The 20,240-nt window shown below is 45.7% G+C and overlaps 1 protein-coding gene across 1 annotated transcript in view; it reads right to left on the bottom strand.

Moving 5' to 3' along the window:
- SHC4 (SHC adaptor protein 4) overlaps positions 1–15,297 on the bottom strand; it is a 132,931-nt gene extending 117,634 nt beyond the window's left edge. Inside the window, exon 1 of the mRNA XM_061180330.1 lies at positions 14,662–15,297. Coding sequence (XP_061036313.1) covers positions 14,662–15,246 — 585 coding nt within the window. The 5' untranslated portion in view covers positions 15,247–15,297. The remainder of the gene's footprint in view (positions 1–14,661) is intronic.
- Positions 15,298–20,240: the final 4,943 nt, after the last annotated feature.

Below are 20,240 nucleotides of genomic sequence, written 5' to 3'. Positions count from 1 at the left end.
GATTTTTAAAGGTTATAATTTATCTAAAAATTAAGTCAAAAGCTTTAGAAAGACTTTATGGAGACAAGATGCTTTTAAAAATAATGTTGGGCTTCCCCGGTGGCGCAGTAGTTAAGAATCCACCTGCCAATGCAGGCGACATGGGTTCGAGCCCTGGTCCGGGAGGATCCCACATGCCGCGGGGCAACTAAGCCCATGTGCCACAACTACTGAGCCTGAGCTCCAGAGCCCGCGAGCCACAACTACTAAGCCTGCGTGCCACAACTACTGAAGCCCGCACGTCTAGAGCCTGTGCTCCGCAACAAGAGAAGCCACCGCAATGAGAAGCCCGCACACCGCAACAAAGGGTAGCCCCTTCTCACCACAACTAGAGAAAGCCCGCGCACAGCAAAGAAGACCCGACACAGCCAAAATAAAAATAAAAAAAAAATTAACTTTAAAAAATAATAATAATGTTAAATTAGATGTGGATAAGACAACTCTAAAAGATTTTTTTAAATAAAACTGATTCTGCACTCAGATTGATTTGAAGATGTCTCTGAGAACTCACCTCACTTTAAAAAAACTGAAAGGAGGAATGTAGATGAGGAACTATATAAATTCTATGAGTAGAATTTATGCAAGAATGATGAAAAGGGATATTAATCGTTGTATGTATAAAACTGAGAGAAAAGGCCTGGACTCTACAACACAAAAGCACATTTATATAATTTTAACTTGAGTCAAAAGTATACGTGAAACATTTCATCAGAGAAGGGGCCTTCTACTATATAACATTAAGAAACCCTCCATTCTTTACCACTCTCAAAAGTCACCTAAACTCTCTCTGCCTTACTGGGACAATTGTCAGATAAGGACGCCCAATTGCTTGGCTTGACTCACATAGTGCACACCAGGCCTGATGCTCTCCCCAACTCTGCCCACCTGCAGGACACCTCCCTCTCGTCTAGATAACTCTCAGCAACTTCAAGCTTCACGTGTTGGCAATTGAACCTCTTACCTTCCCTCTCAACTCTGCTTCTCCTCCTGTCATCCTCCGTGTCTTTTACTGGCATGTCCTCCCATCCCACCCCAAGCCTTTTACCTCAAAACCTCAGGCAGGTTGGATTGGAATCTGCCCTCCTTCTCTGCCCTCTTCAAATTTTTCTTCCGCAATGTCTCTACCAGTGTTTCTTTATTTCACTCCTTCTATCAAGACCCTAATATAGACACTTCTCACCTTGATTATTGCTGTAATAAACTTTGAAAGGGCTTCCCCACCTCCAGTCACTCCCTTCTCTAGCACAAATGAATCCTAATGCCTCTGCTTCAACCTCTAAACTCCTTAGCCTGCTATTTAAGGCCTGCTCAAATAATAATAATCTGGCTCAAATCTCAGTTTACTATCTACTGGTTTTTCCCGAGCAGCCTCTACTCTAGCCAACCTGAAATCAGTGCTCTTTCTTATATATAACCTATATTTCCTTATCTACATCCCCTCATCTGGAGTACCCTTTTTAAAAATAGTCCCTGTGGTTGGACTTCTATCCAACCTTAGGGACCATCTCAAATGCCATCTCCCCTGGGAGCCTTCCCTGACCACCCAGCTAGAAGTTGTCTCTGCCTCTAAGAGTTCAGTACACTGATGTATCTGACTATTTTCTATAGGTGTATATCATTTCCCACCTCATGTTATGATTATTCATCTCCCAGTTTCAACTGAAAGCTACAACAGTAGAGTTTCGCAAAGTGTGTCTCATCAAACAGTTCCGTCAGAAGTTGATCACTGAGTCTGAAAATGCTGCCTACTGTAGTCTCCACCGTAGAAACTGCAGTGGAGGTGGAGAAAAATGGATGTGCATGAGAAGCGTCCTAAAGGTGGAGCTGACTGGACTTGATCATTGCAGGCTGTGTGGAGTATGACAGAGTGAGTCGTTCTGACTTGGACAAGTGGGAGATGCCACTCACTGAGAGGGCAAGGGGAGGGAGTGGGAGGGTGGGGCATCCAACGCTGTGCTTGGTTTGCAACAGTTGAATCTGAATACCTTAGCGGAGAGGGGGAGTAAGAAGATGAAAGGACAGACCATGGCTCTTTCTCAGTTCTCATCTTCCTTGAATCCTCCATGGGCTTGACACTCTTTCATTCAACCTCTCTCTCCCCGAAACTCTCTCCTCCTTCTCCCTAGATGACCCTGTCCTCTCTCCATCCTGCTCTGCATGCTGCTAATTCTGTCATCAAGGCCTGTTCTTCCTTCCCCTCCACAGAATACTTCAATGTGGCATCCCCAAAACCCTCTTCTCCCCCCTGCTCTACACTCTCCCTTTGGTAGCCTTGTCCATTCCCTGGGCCTTGATGCCAACAGCAACAAAAATAATTTCTCCTCAGTCCTAACCGTTCTATTTTCTTCTGGAGATTTCCACCTGGATGCTTTGAGGTCACCTTGAAAGCAGCACATGTGAAATGGAATTCACCCCTGACGCCCAAACCCTTCCGGCCTCCGCCCTTCCTCACCAAGTGGGTCTCACATCTTTCCTTGTTTCTATCGCCACTGCCTTTGTTCCCAACCCGCTCCTCACCTGGGCTTCCTTTCTTCAGCATCCCTCCTTTTGGGTCCTCTCTGAGCACTGCAGCCCATATAATCTTTCTAAAACATACCTCCGAGTTTGTCATTCCCCTATTCAAAAAACTTTCAATAGTTCCCTGTTGGAGAACCCAACTTGTCAGATACTATACATATTTGTTATAGCACCAGCCCATGCTCTGATCTCCAGCATATACGTAACACACTGTCCAACCGGATCCAAGTACTCTCTATTCTCCAAACACATCCTCCACTTTCCTGCCTCCATGCCTTCACCCCTGTCATGTTCTTTGCCTATAATGCTCTTCCTCCATCTCTGCCTATGGAAACTCCACCCATTTCTCAAGACTCAGTTAAGATGCCTCGTCCTTCATGAAACCTTCTATGATCACCTCAAAGGAGTCCCCTTTCCTCCCTGCACTCCCACACATTTTACTCGTGTCACTTTGGTGTCATCTATTATGCCCTGCCTTATATTACAGAAACTTTTGTGGACACCTTTGCTCTTCTTTCATACTGTAACCTCCTTATGCAAGGTTACATCTTATTCACAAAAGGTAGTGAAAAGAGCCCTGACCTGGGAGTCGGGAGACCTGAATTGTAACCCTTGCTCGACCGCTCATGAGCCCTGTGACCTTGGATCACTTAACTCACTATGAAACAGAACTTTGTAGTCAATGAATCAGTCTGAGTCCTGAGTCCAGGGTTAAAAGAGCCCTGCTGTAGCACAGGGAGATCAGCTCGGTGCTTTGTGTCCACCTAGTGGGGTGGGATAAGGAGGGTGGGAGGGAGATGCAAGAGGGAGGAGATATGAGGATGTATGTGTATGTATAGCTGATTCACTTTGTTATAAAGCAGAAACCAACACACCATTGTAAAGCAATTATACGCCAATAAAGACGTTAAAAAAAAAAAAGAGCCATACTGAGAACAGAGGACAGGGAGGGACAATGTCTTTCAAGGACCTGGAGTTGGCACTAGGTAAAAAAAAAAAAGAATTATACATTCACCATTTCCCAATGAATGATTCATATAAATTATTCTCTGATGACACTGAGGGGAAAAATCTAATTTCTGCGGTTACACTTACAGCATACAGACTTTTTGCTCAAGTTGCTTGCTTTCTGGCACTTCCTTCCCTCTAACTAGAGGAAGTTTCCAATCCAAGACAGGCTCGGTTCTTAAAATCTACTTGTAAGTTAGCTGTTAAAACCCTGAAGGCATTTCCCTATAGAAATGAAGGTACAAGTAATGGTAGGATACCCTGGTTAGGATACCAACTTAGCCTATAAATGCCATTTAGCCCAGAGCACACCTGAGTTAAGGCCGAATCTGCTGCCAATGTGGACATACCTGATGTACAGCTGAGTCATAACAACGTAGCCCCCCCCCCCCACTCTCATTCCCACCATCTGAGATCCTAATATGGAAGCCAGAGGAGTATTGCTTGGGTGGAGGTAAGAGAGTGAACTGTAATTTTAGAGACTCTGTGGATTTAAGAGAGGGTAAAGGAGAAAGCCTGAGGAAATTAGAACTACGTTAGGTTAGATTTTTACAAGTTAAATGCTGAAGCAGGTGTTGATTCTTTTAGTCACAATTACCTCCTAATGCACAGCCCAGGTTTACGTGCTTCATCCCTCTGACTCAGGGTTTCTCAGCCTCAGTGCTATTGACAGGTCGGGCCTGAGAATTCTGTGTTGGGGGGGATCTCCCGTGCACTGTAGTGTGTTTAGCCCCCATCCCTGGCCTCTAGTCTCTAAAGACCAGTAGCGCCTCCTCCCCCTCCCCCGTTATGACCACTAAAAATGTCTCCAGGTGTTGCCAAATGTCCCCTGAGTGGCAAAATCATCCCTGGCTGAGAACTACCGTACTAACTGGACTCAGCAGAGGTTCCCAAATTTTCTGTGCATCAGAAAATTTGTGCATAGGAAGCTTGTTTAATATGCAGGTTTCAGGGCCCCAGCCTCAGAGATTCAGATCCAGCAAGTTCAGAATGGGGACGGGGAGGGCAGAGAATCTGCACTTTTAGCAAGTATTTTTGACTGATCTAGTTGGCTCTTGGCAAACTTTGGGGAATACTACAATGAAGATGCGATGAAGTTATAAATATTTTCCAAAAGCAAATGCTTTTCCCTCTGCTGCACTGAGGGAAGAGGAATGCTGACTAGTAAAGGAATACTAGGCAACTTTAGAGAAGAGGGCAGGCCTGCCCTGGTGAGCACTGTAGGAAAGGCTTAGGGAAGAAAGTTCCATGGGGGTGGCACTACTGTCCGGGAGAAAAGATGCCAAAGGGAGGTGGTAAAACGCCAAAATCAAAGTTAGTCTATTTCAGATTTCTTTTGCCCAGAGGCACACCTAGACCTTTGAAAGTTCATTCTCCTCCCTCCACCTGGGACTTACCATGTGACAAGCTCTGCGCTAAGCTTTGTACGTATACAACTTCATCTAATCCTCTCCCTAGTCAGATGAGAAAACTTTATCAACCTTTAACATTATTTCTCTGGGAAAATTCATTGTAACAAAGAACTGATATACAAACCAACTTTGCCTAACACATCTTCACAAAATAGGGACAGCCTGTACTAGTCCTGGAGCTCCACCACTCTTGAAAACTCTGCAACTTTGTTAGGATGGGAAGAGGCTCTCTGAGTTGAGAAGGCCAGATCCCGGTCTCCTGGGTCTCACCCATTCCCAGTACTCTGTTCCATGCCCCGCATAAAAGAAAGAAGCCCTGCTATTTTGCCCATGAAGAAGACATTCTCAGCTTCTCTCCCAGGTATTCTGAATTGGAAAATGAAAGATAACGTTACAGGTGGGTATGCAAACTCAGCCACCTTCGGGGGGCAGACAGGTGATGTAAGTGAGTGAAACTGGGTGGGACCGTGGCTCAGGCCCCAGCTCTGGTCATCTGTTGACATGTGGTCAGCCTGGTGCTGCCAGCTCTTCTAAGAAGCCAGAAATCCAGAGTTTTATATGGAATGTCTTCGTTTTTAAATGTTGGCACTAATCCAGAGAAAATTTTTTTCTAATTTGGCCAAACAAAATATATCGCTAAACTGTTGGTTTATGACCTCTGTGTTCCAGATTCTTTTCTGGGTAGGCACTGCCTGTACTCTGCATTCTTTTCCCTCTCTCCCTCCCTCTCTCAATCCCATGAACCTCCCACGGGCAACAAGATTTCCAATTCCTCCCAAGAACTGCCTTCGGCCTCATTTTCCTTCAGAATCCTTGGCTGCCAATGTCTAACCCTGACAAATGGGAGCAGCTCCTTCAACTTCATTCCATCCTTCCTTAGCCTTAAATGTCTGCCCTCTCCTTCCTACCCTTGTGCTGTGTCCTCTCACGATCACACCCCTTTGGTTGCTGGTTGCTTCTGGATTTCCCATGAACTTGCTTTAGTCATCTGTCATCCCTGTTCTTCAGGGGCATAAATGGGAAGGCGATGGGTGGTTGATATTGGTGGGCCTCTAAGCATTACAGACCCCTAACCTGCATCCTGGCCAGGCTCCAGGGAAGTACAAGGCCTCTGGAGGGGAATGGCTGGAGGGGGAGCTAGAGAGGCTGGATTCTCAGAAGGGGCTCCCAGAATGAGTAAACATCCTAGTGGACAAATGGAGGTCTAGATGCAGGGGTGCTCCTGCCTTTAGGGGACCATCGATAAACAATGAACTGAAGCTCAGAGACCTTTCCCTCATTTAGGGGTGCAAAATAAGCCCCTTGATTCATTACATGATCCTGAGATTGGGGGACAAACAGTGATCAAAATTGACAGTATTGTCAAACAAACAAGAGAGGGCTTGATGTTGGATTTCATGTGATTTTAAATATATATATATTTTAATGTCATCCCTTGTACACCCGAGCTAATGGTTGCAAATTTATACTTTTTTATCATCATTGCTATGCTATCAGTAAATTTTCATATGATGCTCCCAATAAATGTTTTCAAAAATCCAGCTCTTTGAGGCCTCTTGACTTTTCCAAATACCCCTTCACAAAACTCTCTTGTTTCAGATGCAATCTTTTCATGTAGCAGCTATTTGCATGCAGCATTGAGGCCTGCATCTTTTGGTCACCATGATCTTAATACTTCATTGCAAATCTGACCAGACCTCCCTGAGATCCAAAGCTTGTATCTCTTAGGAGAGGGTAAGAGACCCCAGCTACCTCATACTCCTACTCTGGGGAAGAAACTGTGAAATGGCCTTGCCCTGTGAGCTGTGTGTATCATTTAGATCACTCTCCTCGTGATGGGACTGTCACATTGGGAAACAGGGTTGGTTCAATCCAACCCATGTGATGACATGGTATTGGCTTTAAAGTAATATGAAAATGGAAGTGAGAGGAAAAGCCACATTAAGGAAATGACCCCAAAGGGTTTCGGAAGATGAATGAAACGGGGCCAGTCCATGCATGTTGTACAAGTCCTGGTCCAACGTGGACACGTTGCCACCCACAGGGACCTCCATAAACAAAAGGGTAAAACTGGCAAAGCCACTGCACTTTGGCCTCCTTGCCACTCTTCCTTGCTCTCTTTTTCCTTCTCACTGCTTTATAAAAACAGTTTTCCTATTAGAAAAAAGTTTTTATTCTGGTGTTTAAAAAAACACATACGCTCAACATTTCAATCAAGTAGACATGTTTGACATAGCGCATTTACTCTGGGGAGTGAGGGAAGGTGAAGCAAGATAGGGGCAGAAAATAGAGTGTTGGACATACACACTGCAATATATAAAGAGATAACCAACAAGGACTTACTGTATAGCACAGAGAGAACTATACTCAATATTTTGTAATAACCTATAAGGGAAAAGAATTTGAAAAAGAATATATATATCAGTTATACATATATATATATATATACACACACACACACACACACATATATATGTATGTATGACTGAATCACTGTGCTGTACACCTGAAACTAACACGACATTATAAATCAAATATACTTCAATAGAAAAAAAAAAGAGTGTTGTAGACAGAACTGGGAGCTCTTGTCTGGGCTCCACCACTAAGTTGCTGTGTGGCTTGGGGCAAGTCACTTCACATCTCTGAGCCTCTCTCCTCAACTGCAAAATGAAGGTTTTGGACCTGGTGATCTCTGAAACTCTGTATTCCAGTTAATGCTCTAGTGGTCAGGGGTGGTCAAGGACTGGTCAGATCAAGGGATGTGTGAGAGTTTAAAGAGAATAGGAACAACAGGTCAAACCTACCAGGATTTTCCTAAGTTCTAGAAGAATCTACTTCTTCATCTACTTCAAGAAAGAAACAGGAAGGAAATATAATACCCTCCATGCCAAATTGTCAGTTTTAGCTGGAATTATTTCCTCCCACCCGTATTACGTCTCTTTTAACCACCAATAACTTCGAGAAAAGGGAAATTAGCAGAGGCAGAAAGCACCTCCATTAGCTGTGGGCACCTGATCCACACCACCAAGGTCTGCCTTTATTTTGCATAAACCATGGGACAGTTTCTTCAAGGGTTTCCCAGGGTTAGAAATCTTCCTCTTTCAAGGTTAGAGTTACCAGACTGCCTATGTGTGTGGCAGGGCCTTTTTCTCTTATCACTTTTGTCCAGAGACAACAGAGAAGGGTTAACTCCTGCTGCTCCTGCAGACCTCAGATTGGACACCAAGCCCCAGCAGGACCCAGCCAGCTAGACCACGTGAGCTAGGCCACGGTCCCGGAGTGCCGGCCACCATCATTCACCCTGGCCCGCCCCCTGGACCTGTCCGCCCTCCACTCCTCCCTGGAATCCCACACTTGGATGCTGTTCCATGTGACTCCTATCTCACCATCTCTCTTAAAATGTTGACCACCTGCACCCAGGCCAGTGCAATGTTTCTGCTTTGCTGGTAAAGCCAACTCAGTGTTAGTAAGAGGGTGCTAAGGACATTCCATCTCTTCTCTATTAAGACAAAGATGTGAAAAGTTATTTCCTTCAGAAAAGAGATCCTAATAGAAGGAGATTTCAGACCAGTGGGAAAGGAGACCTGGGGTCTCAGGATCTTAGGCAGCATTCTATTCAAACTCTTGTTTTAAATATGAGAAAATGAGGAGGTGAAATGACTCGTCCCAGGTCACACAGCTGGCTAGTGTCAGAGCCATTACTTTAACCCAGATCTCATAATTCCTAGACCAGTGCTCTCCTGCAGAAAAGACACTTGGGGCAGACAGAACTTTGTAGTACCATCGACCACATCTAGTGTAGACAATAGACAGTAGACAATACTAGTCTACAGCTTCAGGATGGTGAGACTATACCGTGAGATTTACAAAGGAAGTAAAAAAGATCATATTTGCACACAAAGCTGATGAGCCCAATACCCAAGAAAGTCTCTGTGGACAAACACATTGCAGTAAATGTTCTTGGGGACTGTTAAGGGTTGAATTGCATTGCTCTAAAAGATAAGGTGAAGTCTTAACCCCCAGAACCTATGAATGTGGCCTTATTTGAAAGTTGAGCCTTCGCAGATATAATCAAGTTAAGATGAAGTCATAATGGAGTAGTGTGAGCCCTAATCTAATGACTGGTGTCCTTGGAGACACAGGAGAGAAAGCCATGTGAAGATGAAGGCGGAGACTGGAGCCATGCATCTATAAGCCAAGGAATGCCAAGGATTGCTAGCAGCCCCCAGAAGCTAGAAGAGGCAATGAAGGATCCTCTCTGAGAGCCTTCAGAGAGATCATGGTCCTCCTGATAGCTTGATTTCAGACTTCTAGCCTCCAGAACTGAGAGAGAATAAATGCCTCTGGTTATAAGCCACTCAGTTTGTGATACTTGTTATAACAGCCCTAGGACACTAATACAGTCTGGGGAAACGGTTGGGCTGGGTGAGGCTGAAGTGAGGAGACTGAAATCATGCAAATGAATGCAAGCGGACAAATTCTATGGGTTGGTCCTATAATAAAGTTCTCCTGCCCAGCGTGGTCCTTCATCTGTGCTACTCTATTTACGAACCTGCAGGACTGCCTGACTTGCTCAGAGGTAAGGGGAGAGGGTGGGAAGAAGACAAGCACTGGAGTGAGACAAACCTGGATTTGAATTCTCAGCCTGCTACTTACGTAAGCTGTAAAGTGTAGGGTAGACGACAAACTCTTGGGGTCTTTGTGCCCTCACCTGGAGAAAACAGCCTTCCTCAGAGGGTTATTGTGAGAACTACCGTGCTTACCTGTGGCAGTTCTATCTGGGTTAGTTTCTTTGCCTCTACTTTATTTAGTCTTTGAATTAATCTGTAGGCAATCTATGGACTGGGTGTGGGAAAGGAAACTAACATTTAAATACCTCCCATGTGGAGAAAGGAGCCTTAGTGCCTTCAAATGCTGGTGATGGTACATTATGTATGAAAGTGGTTAAGAGAGTAAATCCTACGACTTCTCATCACAAGGAAAAAGTATTTCTTTCTTTTTCTTTTATTTTGTATCTATGTGAGGTGATGGATGGTCACTAAACTTACTGTGGTGATCATTTCATGATGTATGTAAGTCAGATCATGACGCTGTACACCTTAAACTTATACAGTGCTGTATGTCAATTATATCTCAATAAAACTGGAAGAAGAAGAAAATGCTGGTGATGGGGGCACCTTAAAGGCCATACAGACCAGTCCTCTCATTTTAGACACGCGAGCACTGGTCATGTTGTATATTTTCCACACTCACCATGCACAGACCACGTTGGGCACCTGGGAGACCTCCACATGAATGTTTGTTGCTGGATGAAGTGACTTGGAAAGACCTCATAAAGAAATGAAACTTAATCTTATGGTGGGAACAAATGTCACCATTTGGCCACATTTAACAGATTTCACCCACCTCACTACTTTGCCCAGACCCAGTCTGGCTGTCCATTTCTAACTTGGTATCTCTCAAAGAATGGTTTGCTAGCCCACCTTCCTTGAGAGACCTTCAGGGGGTTCAAGTTCTGAGCTTAAAAGAAAGTTACTCAAAAATAGGTGCTCAGCATTCATCAAGTATTCTCAGCTGTAAAATTGATTCTACATCATAAGACCAAAAGAAGAGTCCTTTTTAAAAGGATATTTAATCCAAAGTCAACTCTTAACTTAGAGTAGATGGCAAATTAAGTCCCTAATGTGAAGATAAAAGATGCAAGACAAACTTAAAAGTAGCTCTAACTATGCCATTTTTACCCAGGAAGAATACAGTATCCTCCATCTCTACCCAATAACTGCCTTTCTTACTTCCCCTGCTTTATTGCTCCCTAGCACTTATTACATGTGACATATTATATTTACTTGTTTATTCAATCATGGCTCAACTTCCCTCACTGGAATGTAAGTTCCATGAGGGCTTAGACCTGGTCTCTTAATTCACTGATGTATGCCCAAGGCCTGGAACAGTTCCTGTCACATAATTCGTTCACAGTACATATTTTTTCAATAGATGAGAGAATGAATAAAATAAATTTGGGCAAAGAGAGGAGCAGTCACATGATGTGGATAAGAGAGTAGAATATGTGGCTGCCTTTTGCCTAAAAGAGTTGCCCCTATGTCCACTAGCCATCAAGAATATCTCTATCACCTCATACCAGTCAGAATGGCCATCATCAAAAAATCTACAAACAATAAATGCTGGAGAGGGTGTGGAGAAAAGGGAACCCTCAAACAATGTTGGTGGGAATGTAAATTGGTACAGCCACTATGGAGAACAGTATGGAAGTTCCTAAAAAATTTTAAAATAGAACTACTATACGATCTAGAAACGTCACTTCTGGGTATTTATCCAAAGAATTCAAAACACTAACTCAAAAAGATATATGCACCGCGATGTTCATCACAGCATTGTTTATATTAGCCAAGGTATGGAAGCAACCTCAGTGCCCATCAACGGATGAGTGGATAAAGAAGACGTGGCATATATATATATATATATATATATATATATATATATATACACACACACACACACACACACACACACACACTGGAATATTAGCCATAAAAAAGAATGAAATCTTGCCATTTGAAACAATGTGGATGGACCTTAAGAGTATTATGCTAAGTGAAATAAGTCAGACAGAGAAGGCAAATACCATATGATTTCATTCGTATGTGGAATATAAAAAACAAACAAACAAAAATAAACAAAGCAACACGTAGATACAGAGAACAGAGTACAGGTTATCAGAGGGGGAGGGGCAGGCGGCGAAATGGGTAAAGGGGTCAACTGTATGGTGATGGATGGAAACTAAACTTTTGGTGGTGAGCACACTGTAGTGTATACAGAAGTAGAAATATAATGTTGTACACATGAAACATATAATGTTATAAACAAGTGTTACCTTTATAAAATAAATTTAAAAAAAAATAATGTCTCTCTCGCTTCTCTGCTCTGATTCCATCATCACCAAGAAACCTTTGATTTAAATCTTTCTATGTGCATTTTCCTACAGATGGGATCACAATTTTGGTTTACTTGGCACAATATTTTTCACTGTAAAGTAATAGGTTGGCATTTCGCCTTTTAAAATTGGTTCACATCACACCTAAAAGAATTCTGAGAAGGATCTTAATCAGGATGAAAACCTGTGGTGAAAAGAGCAAAGACTGGCACATGGGGCAATTGGGTTCTAGTACTAACTCTCCTTTTGACTCACCTATGTGGCCTTAAAAAAAAATCACTTCTCTGGCCTTCAGTTTCCTCACAGAGGCACTGAACTTGATAACTTCTGAGTTCCTTCCATCTTTCAAAGTAGGGTTTTATAAAAATTAATAAAGTAGGCTTTTCCATGTATTTTGACTTCCTAAAATAGGTGTTAACTGGTGTCACGTCACTGTCTATTGGCAACATAGTATGATTCACGTGGATCATGGGGTCAGCACTTTTCCTGGGGTCAGTCATCATTGCCAGGAAAAGACAGTCGGCATCCTCATTAAACATCTAAAATGCCAGTGGCGACACTCCCTAAGGAAAATGGAGATCACACAGCAACTCTTTCACATTTAAAATTGTACAGGTGTGTGGGTGTGGGGAGGTGGAAGGAAGTACAAGAGGGAAGGAAAGGCAAGGCAGACGGTAGAGGATGTCTAGGTGATGGGAAGGCAGGTGCCAAGTATGGGTTTGGAGAGTCACATTTTTCCATTACAGCCTGGCAGATGCCTAAGCTTGACCAGTGAGAATTGCCCACGAACTTTTAGTAGATACATGTAACTATTTCCATTTTGAGCTGTGTCACTGTGAGGGAGGGCAAGAGCTCAGTGTCCCATAAATTTATCTTCCTTGGAGATTTTTGTTATCAATTCACCTAGGCTGCCCTAGCCTGCTCTCACTGTAACCCTTCCACTGTTCATTATTTGGCCTTCTTTGAGATCTTAACTGCCTGTGTGTGATACAGTTATTGGGCTCTCTCTCAAATGTCTACTTTCAGATCAGACTTCTCACCTGAGTGCTAGTCTTATACGACTGCTACCCACAAATTAGTACCACTTAGATATCATCACTTTAAACATAACATGTCGAAAGCAAACTTAGCATGACCCCCTTCCCTACTCATTCTGTTTCTATCACTGACATCACCAATCCCATTCTGAGGCTTACATTTGAAGTTATTTTTCATTCCTCACAACTCCTTTATCAATAATCATCCACAACCTCTATAAATAGCAATAACACACTCAGAAATCTACCCACTGCTTAATAAATGTTCACCATTCTGTTATGTGTATTGTGATCTGAAGTGATCTGCTCAGTCACCCAAGACTGTTGAGGCTTCTCACAGAGGCTCTTACATTCATCTCCTTTCTCTCATCTTCACATTAATCCATGTTCCCATCCCCTGGTGCCTAAACTCCCGGAGTATCTTTCTTATCAGCCTCCAAATCTCTAATTTTTCCCTGCTTCAGTCCATCTAAAATAAATTCACAGACTGATCTTTTTGAAACCACTTTCATCAAGTTATAGTTGGCCTACAAACCTATGATGGTTTCTGTTTATGAATCAGAGTGTTTATAAACTCCCCATACGGCATTAAGAGCTTTGGTCAGCTGCTCCCTCCTCCCCAAGCTACCCGAGATCTGTATTTGTCTTTATTCGACTCAAATTTGTTTAAGCATCAACTATGTGCCAGCCATACTCTCTATCACCCACTACCCTCCAGCATCCCCTCTCTTCTCCAGTTAAGCCCAGTGTGATGCTCCCCTGCAGCCACCACAGTGATACCTGCCATTTGGACTTTGCTCATATTCTTGCCCTGCCAGGAGTCTCCCCCTTTCTGCCAATAAAAATCTGATAGCTCTTCCAAGATGCACCTTCTCCTGAAGGTTTCCCATATGAAAGAATCCCAGACCACAACAACCTTTCCCTTTTTCTGAATTCCTTCAGCATTCTCACACCAGATATCTATTGCTAAATATTGTCCGCTTATTATTTCACATGCATTTGTTGGTCTCCCCGATTGAAACGTGAGCTCTAGAAGGGCAGAGGTCAAATCTTCTATTCTTCTTTTACCCAGATCTGGAACGGAAAAGGGCAGATGCAAGGCCAGTAAAGACCTTGATTTTGCACATAGCTCATGGGCAAGGACCAGTGGGCACAGCGTAGGCAATAAAGACAAAAAATGTGCACCGAAGACCTAAGACTAGCTCCTAGCACAAGGCTAGAAGCTCAGCCATGTTCTGAGAAGTGTTTGTTAAATGCTGAATTAGATTTTCAGAAATAATACAAGTCCCTTACACACCATGTATTCCTCTAGCACAAAAATCTCTACTGAAACACAATGGCCAGTAAAATTTATGGGGTCTCAATCACTAATTAGATTTGAAATTCTTGAGTCTTCTTGGCCAGAATGATCAGTCCAGTGGGGACATCTCAGCTGTCTCTATGAGAAGTTGCCCCTACACCTGGCAACTACCTATGAGTTAGCACCAGTTCATGCCCCTGAGCCAAAAGTTGTGTGACTCCAATACAGGCCAGATATCTGTAGGGAAACCTATACGCTCAGCCTCCCTCCTCCCCTCCCTCCAGCTACACAACGTCTTATCCAAACCTAGAACCCGGCCAGGTGATGTGCAGTCCCTTTCAGAAAGCAGAGAAGGTGCCCCTTGTAGAAGGAGTGCAGAGAGGAAAATGGACTTACCCTCACATAGTAGTTCATGCCCATCCCCAACAGGTGCTGCAGAAAGTGCTTGTCCTGCCTGCTCCCGGGGGTTGGCTCCCCAGGGCCGGGAAGCGGGCAGGCATCAGGAGTTAAAGAGGTTGCCCTGTGCCCCAGAGAGTCCCGCTGAGGCGGAGGTGCTGGCACGGCCCTATTCAGACTGGTTTCAGGGGAAGCCGGGCTGCTGGGAGCCGGGTCTTGGCTTTCCTGGAGCTTGAGTCGAGGTACCTCTTTGGTACCCAAGCAAAAGTTTTTCAGACTCAGCAAGGTGGCTGGGTTGGCCAGCTTTACGCTGGCCATGCGAGGGATCAAGGTGCACAGTGGGGTGGGGCTCTCCTGGGACGCCAAGGTGGCATCTTCAGCCGGCAGGTGAGGTGCCAGGGCGGGGTAGGGAGGTTGCGGCGAGCCCTTGTTCCCCGCCGAGCCTCCGGGGCTGCCTTCGTCCAAGGACGTGATGGACTCGTTCCGAAAGCGGCTATACTTGGCCCTGTGCAGCATCCCGGGGTGCCTGAAGAGTCCTACATACAGCACGAGTCCTGCCAGGCTGTCCGGACCGCGTTCTCGCATAGCCTTGGCAGTGCTGAAGCAGGATACTGTTGCATAAATCGCCTCGTCGTCTGCTACATAAACAGTGCGGAAAGCAAATGCCTCAACGCCCCGTGCAACTTGGAGGCAGCCACCTCTCCAACTCCGTTCTCGCCCTCGCCCGCCTCGGCTCCGGGTCCTCGAGGGTAACAGCCCAGGGGAAAACGCCTTCCCAGCTGATTTCAGTCCCTCCCCGGCCCAGCGGCGGCACCCGGTGTTCTCGCCTTGGATTCCCTGCTGGGAAAGCCTGGACCCAGCCTCGCGGCGGCGGCGGCAACCGCTCACGGCCAACTCTTAGGCAGGGAACGGGGCCGCGCGCCCGGCCAGCCGGTCCCGCCGCATCGCTGGCGGTGCGGGAGCCTTGCAGAAATATTTAACGCCCCCTACCCCCCAGCCTCCCCTTCTGCACACAGGAACTTTCAAACCTGCTCCCTCCGGTTCCCACAGGGCGGGGCAATGTCTGGCTCATTAACCCTTTACTTGTTCCAGTGATTGCTCATTTTTAAAAAAAGGAGAAAAGAAAATGCATATGTGGGCCAAAGGCCCTTGTGCCTGGGTTCGTTTCTTCTGATGGCTGCCCTCTCTTGGAGGATCTTATCATGCATCCCTTCTGGGCCACAAGCCAGGAGTGCTAGTGACAGGCGCTGCTCCGCATTATTTCAGGGACTTGTGATCCCTCCGTGTTCCTCAGGTCCCCTCCCAGCCTGCCCACCCTGGCTCCGAGCTTCCCTCCCTCCCCGACTCCCCTCAGAGCTTCTTTCAGGAGCCTATCCGCAACAGAAGGCTGAGATGTGCAGGATGATACGCAGAGTGTTGAAATTTTTATGAATGAACTTTGCTGAATGAATTTCTCTCTGTGTGTGCAAGCTAATAAATCAGTGAATGAAGCTGAGAATAGCTGTAATTGACTGATGGTCTCAGGGGTGCTTGGTTTTTATCCAATCAGGCGCCAGCTTGATGACTCATGCACCATAAATATACTAAACTAGTAGCCAGGAGAAATAAAGCTGGAGGGAGAGAAAGGAGAGATTTTATTTTGTGATATCTGAGGAAAGGGTTAAAGGGAAAGGCAATCTTTAGTGTAAATCATCTGTAAGCTGGGCAGCAGGTTAAAAGGTCCATTTTCTTTTTTGTTGAGATGGCTGGGAAAGCCAAGCAGAAGAGCTAAAAATTAGACCCATTGTTCCACGGATATTAGGACATATGGTACACAACTCCTGTGGGAAGACGTGATGCATTTTTCTTAGAAACATAGTTTTTTTTTTATTGATTGCTGGTTCCATCTCCCGTCTGGTGCAACTTCCTGTACCTATCAAATGCATTCTGAAGACATGATGACAACTGCAAGAGGCTTAGCACACAGGAAGCCAGGAAGGGAGCTGAGAAAGGGAAATGCAGGTTCTTTTAGGAATGGAGAAGAGGAAACTGCTGAAGCACTGAGAGGATGTGAAATCACATATCAGAAGAGACAAGAAAATCTTGGCTGAAGGTTACATTTCTTGGTGGGCCAAGGCTCTTGCATCTGAAACTGAACATTAATCCAAAAATTAAAACAAACCGGCAGCCACAGGAATCAGGGATGCCACCTTCACTGTCTTATTGCCCACAAGGCTGCATTAGGCTCATGTGTATTTATGACTTTGGTGGCCTGAGTTCTCTTGAGATCCAAACACAGGTTCTGAATTAAATGGTTACTTGTAAGCAGCTGAAAAGGCATCCTTGCTGGCTTCCTGCTCCCCCACAGAAATTCTGCACCTTTTCACATCCCGCCTGCCAAAACTGTTAGGATGGTTTTTCCCTGGGAAGGCCTTTTTTGCATCTTCATAAATCTTGCCGTCAATGCTCACTGACCTCCCCTCTCTGCCCTCACACCTCCTCCTGGCAAAACTGAAGAGAGTGGCTAAGCCAGTTGGACTCCACATCCCTGGGGCTGAGGAGATAGGCTCTGGGCAGGACTGTGAAGTAACCTTCCTCATTTTCCTTCCTCCCCACCTCTCTCCTTCTCTCACAAGGGTCCCTTCCTTGGTGTCACAGACCCCATGCTATGCTGCCTTGAGAAAGTTACTTTACCTCTCTGTGCCTGAATGCCCTCACCTGTTAGGAGCAGCCACCTAATGGAGATGTTATAAGGGCTCATGAGATCATCCTAATCCCTGTAAGGCACTTGGCACCATGCCCCACACAGTGCCTGCCTCACCAAGCACATGACTGGCAGTGTAGAGAAAGGCCATTGGAACTTGGGCTGCCTGCCCCTGAAGCTGGCACTCTTACCCCCTACAGAGTAGAGTCTACACCATCCAAGGCAACTAAAAAGAAAAATTAGCACAAAGTAGGAGAAGCTGAGAAAGCCAACACTGTTCAAAGAAACAATTTCCTAACACTTGTGTGGGCCTGGAGAAGGAAGGATAAACAGGAGCCCGCCTGGCTTATGTGAATCCTGGCTGAGGTCTTCATGCCTGGAGGAGGGGGTGCCCAGGGATCCCGCTCACCCAGGCAGGCACTGTGCCGGCCAGACTCCGGGGGCTCAGACCAGCCCCCGTCCCTCAGGAGGAATGAATCCTAGAAGGGCTGGGGAGGAGAGGGAGGGGAACCAAGTGGGACCAGGTAAGGTAAGAAAGCAGCCATGGCCACCGTGGGCTGCTTCTCTTTCCCTAGGGACCCTGGAGATCTTGGCTCTGGTAGGCATCTCTGCCGGGGCCTTTTATGAGGGTGAGAGAAACCAGATCTGCAACTGGGGAGTGGGGAACAGCCTCAGAGGCCCAGCCAGCCCAGCCGGGCAGCTCTCAGCCCAAAGACGGAAGCTGAAAAACTACCCCAACAGCCCCAGAGCAGGCTCCTTAACTGAGTAAGATCTCCATTCCAGGTGGGTGGGTGGGCAAGGCCGATGGCTTCCTTTCTCCCAGGATGTCAGAACGCCCTCTTCAGTTAGTAATGATGAAAATAATATTCACAAGAGCTACTAATGATGGAACAAAAGACAGTTTACCTGCACTCACATTCAATCATTATAACAAATGTCGGAGGCCGGCACAATTTTCATCACCGCCTTACCGACGTGGAATATAGGCTCAGAGCAAGTTCAGTGACTTGGGCAAGGTTCCCTGGCTGTTGAACAAGGAGGCCAGGATCCCTCCAGCAGCTCTGCCTGGCTGCAGAGACTGTGCTGGTAGCCACTGTACTCCGCTGCCGCCCAGGACACCAGAGAGCTCAAGTCTAGATCCCAGGCCTGTCATCTCCACACTACAGAAGACACAGTCAAGGTTCCGAGTTTATAGTAAGCTGCTCCGGTTTACTGGCTTGTGCAAGCCCCATGGTGGGTCTCGTGTAGAACTGAGCGCTGACTCACTTCAGGCACGTACCCTTCCCTGCTGGGAAGGGTAACAGCCAGTGTGTGCAAGAACCTAACTACTCACACTTGGTGCTCACTAAATGTCAGTTTTTGCTCCCCTCTCCTCTTTGGAGATCACATCTATAAAATTCGCCCGAAATACCTCACAGGACTGCTAGGAGTAAAAATATGAATAATAGATAAGAAAAACCATTGTTGTCATTAAACCATCAGAGTACATTAACCCCTCTCATCACTGCCCTTGGAAAGCAGGGGTCTGCTTAGACCACTGTGTATGCCTCCTCTGCTTTGAGACACACTGCCCCCCTCCAAGGGAGCCTGTTGTGAATCAAAGTGTCAGTTTCAGGGACAGCCTGCCCTGGCTGGGCTACTTGGGTGGAACAGGCAGTTTCAAGGAAGTGCTGGCTCAGGCTGGGCCATGATAGAATTAGCCAGGTCCTGCTAGGATTTCTTAGAGGAGTGGAGGAGAAGGGGACCTGGGCAAAGATGCCTGCTCAGCTTTGGAAGAGAACCCAGTGTGGGATTTGGGATGGAGGAAGGGTGTGCTAGAGAGTATAGGGAGGTCGAGATAGAATAAGACAAAAATAACTCTGGGAGATGGTGGACCAATTGTTACTTTGGAACAAAGTGGAGCAGGTAGCACCAGAGGCTAGGACTCCTACTCCAGCCACCGATACCATGTCCATCACAAAGCAGACCTACTCCTGAAGAACAGTCACTGGGCAATACCTACTCCTGAAGAATTTTCACTGAGGATGAGTCCAACGGCCCATCAGTGAGGAGTGAAAACACTGCTGAAGCTCTATTTCAGGAAAAAAATTTTCCACAAGACAATATTCATATAAAGCTCTTGGCAGAGACCAAATACCCTTTTTTTAAAAAATTTATTTTTGGCTGCCTTGGGTCTTCATTACTGCGCACGGGCTTTCTCTAGTTGCAGCAAGTGGGGGCTACTCTTTGTTGCAGTGCACGGGCTTCTCATCGCGGTGGCTTCTCTTGTTGTGGAGCACGGGCTCTAGGCGCGCAGGCTTCAGTAGTTGCAGCATAAGGGCTCAGTAGTTGTGGTGCACGGGCTTAGTTGCTCCGTGGCATGTGGGATCTTCCCGGAACAGGGCTCGAACCCATGTCCCCTGCACTGGCAGGTGGATTCTTAACCACTGCACCACCAGGGAAGCCCCAGACCAATACCCTTTTAAAGATGGGGTAGTGAGGTAGTGAACAAGAGTTGAGTCTCCGAGAGTCACGGCCTAGCTTCGAAAAACGGAGGCAGAGTTTTTCCCAGAGTCGTCATTAACTCTGAAAGCAACATCTTCTTTTTGCCTCCTGAACCAAACGTTTCCAGTTTTCCCACAGTCTTCAGCTTTGGTAGGTAAATAGCTCTCTGATGGTTGCTGTTGGCCCTCACTGGCTCTCACGGAAGCAGGGCCAGCTAGAAACAGCACAGGAAAATGGATATTTTCCCATCTGTTGAAAATGAGATAATGTACCTGAAAGTGCTATGTAGAGTTAGACATCATGCAGACGAAAAATAGATGAGTTACTTAGGGTCAGGTTCAGTTGAAAATAACAGAAAAATCCTAAAGAAGAGTGGCTTGAACAAAAAATGTATTTCCATGGAGGTGGGAAG

Source organism: Eubalaena glacialis, chromosome 2, assembly GCF_028564815.1.
Source record: "Eubalaena glacialis isolate mEubGla1 chromosome 2, mEubGla1.1.hap2.+ XY, whole genome shotgun sequence".
Taxonomy (NCBI): Eukaryota; Metazoa; Chordata; class Mammalia; order Artiodactyla; family Balaenidae; genus Eubalaena; species Eubalaena glacialis.
The sequence above is the reverse complement of the archived record's forward strand: the minus strand, read 5'-3'. Positions and strand labels throughout refer to the sequence as shown.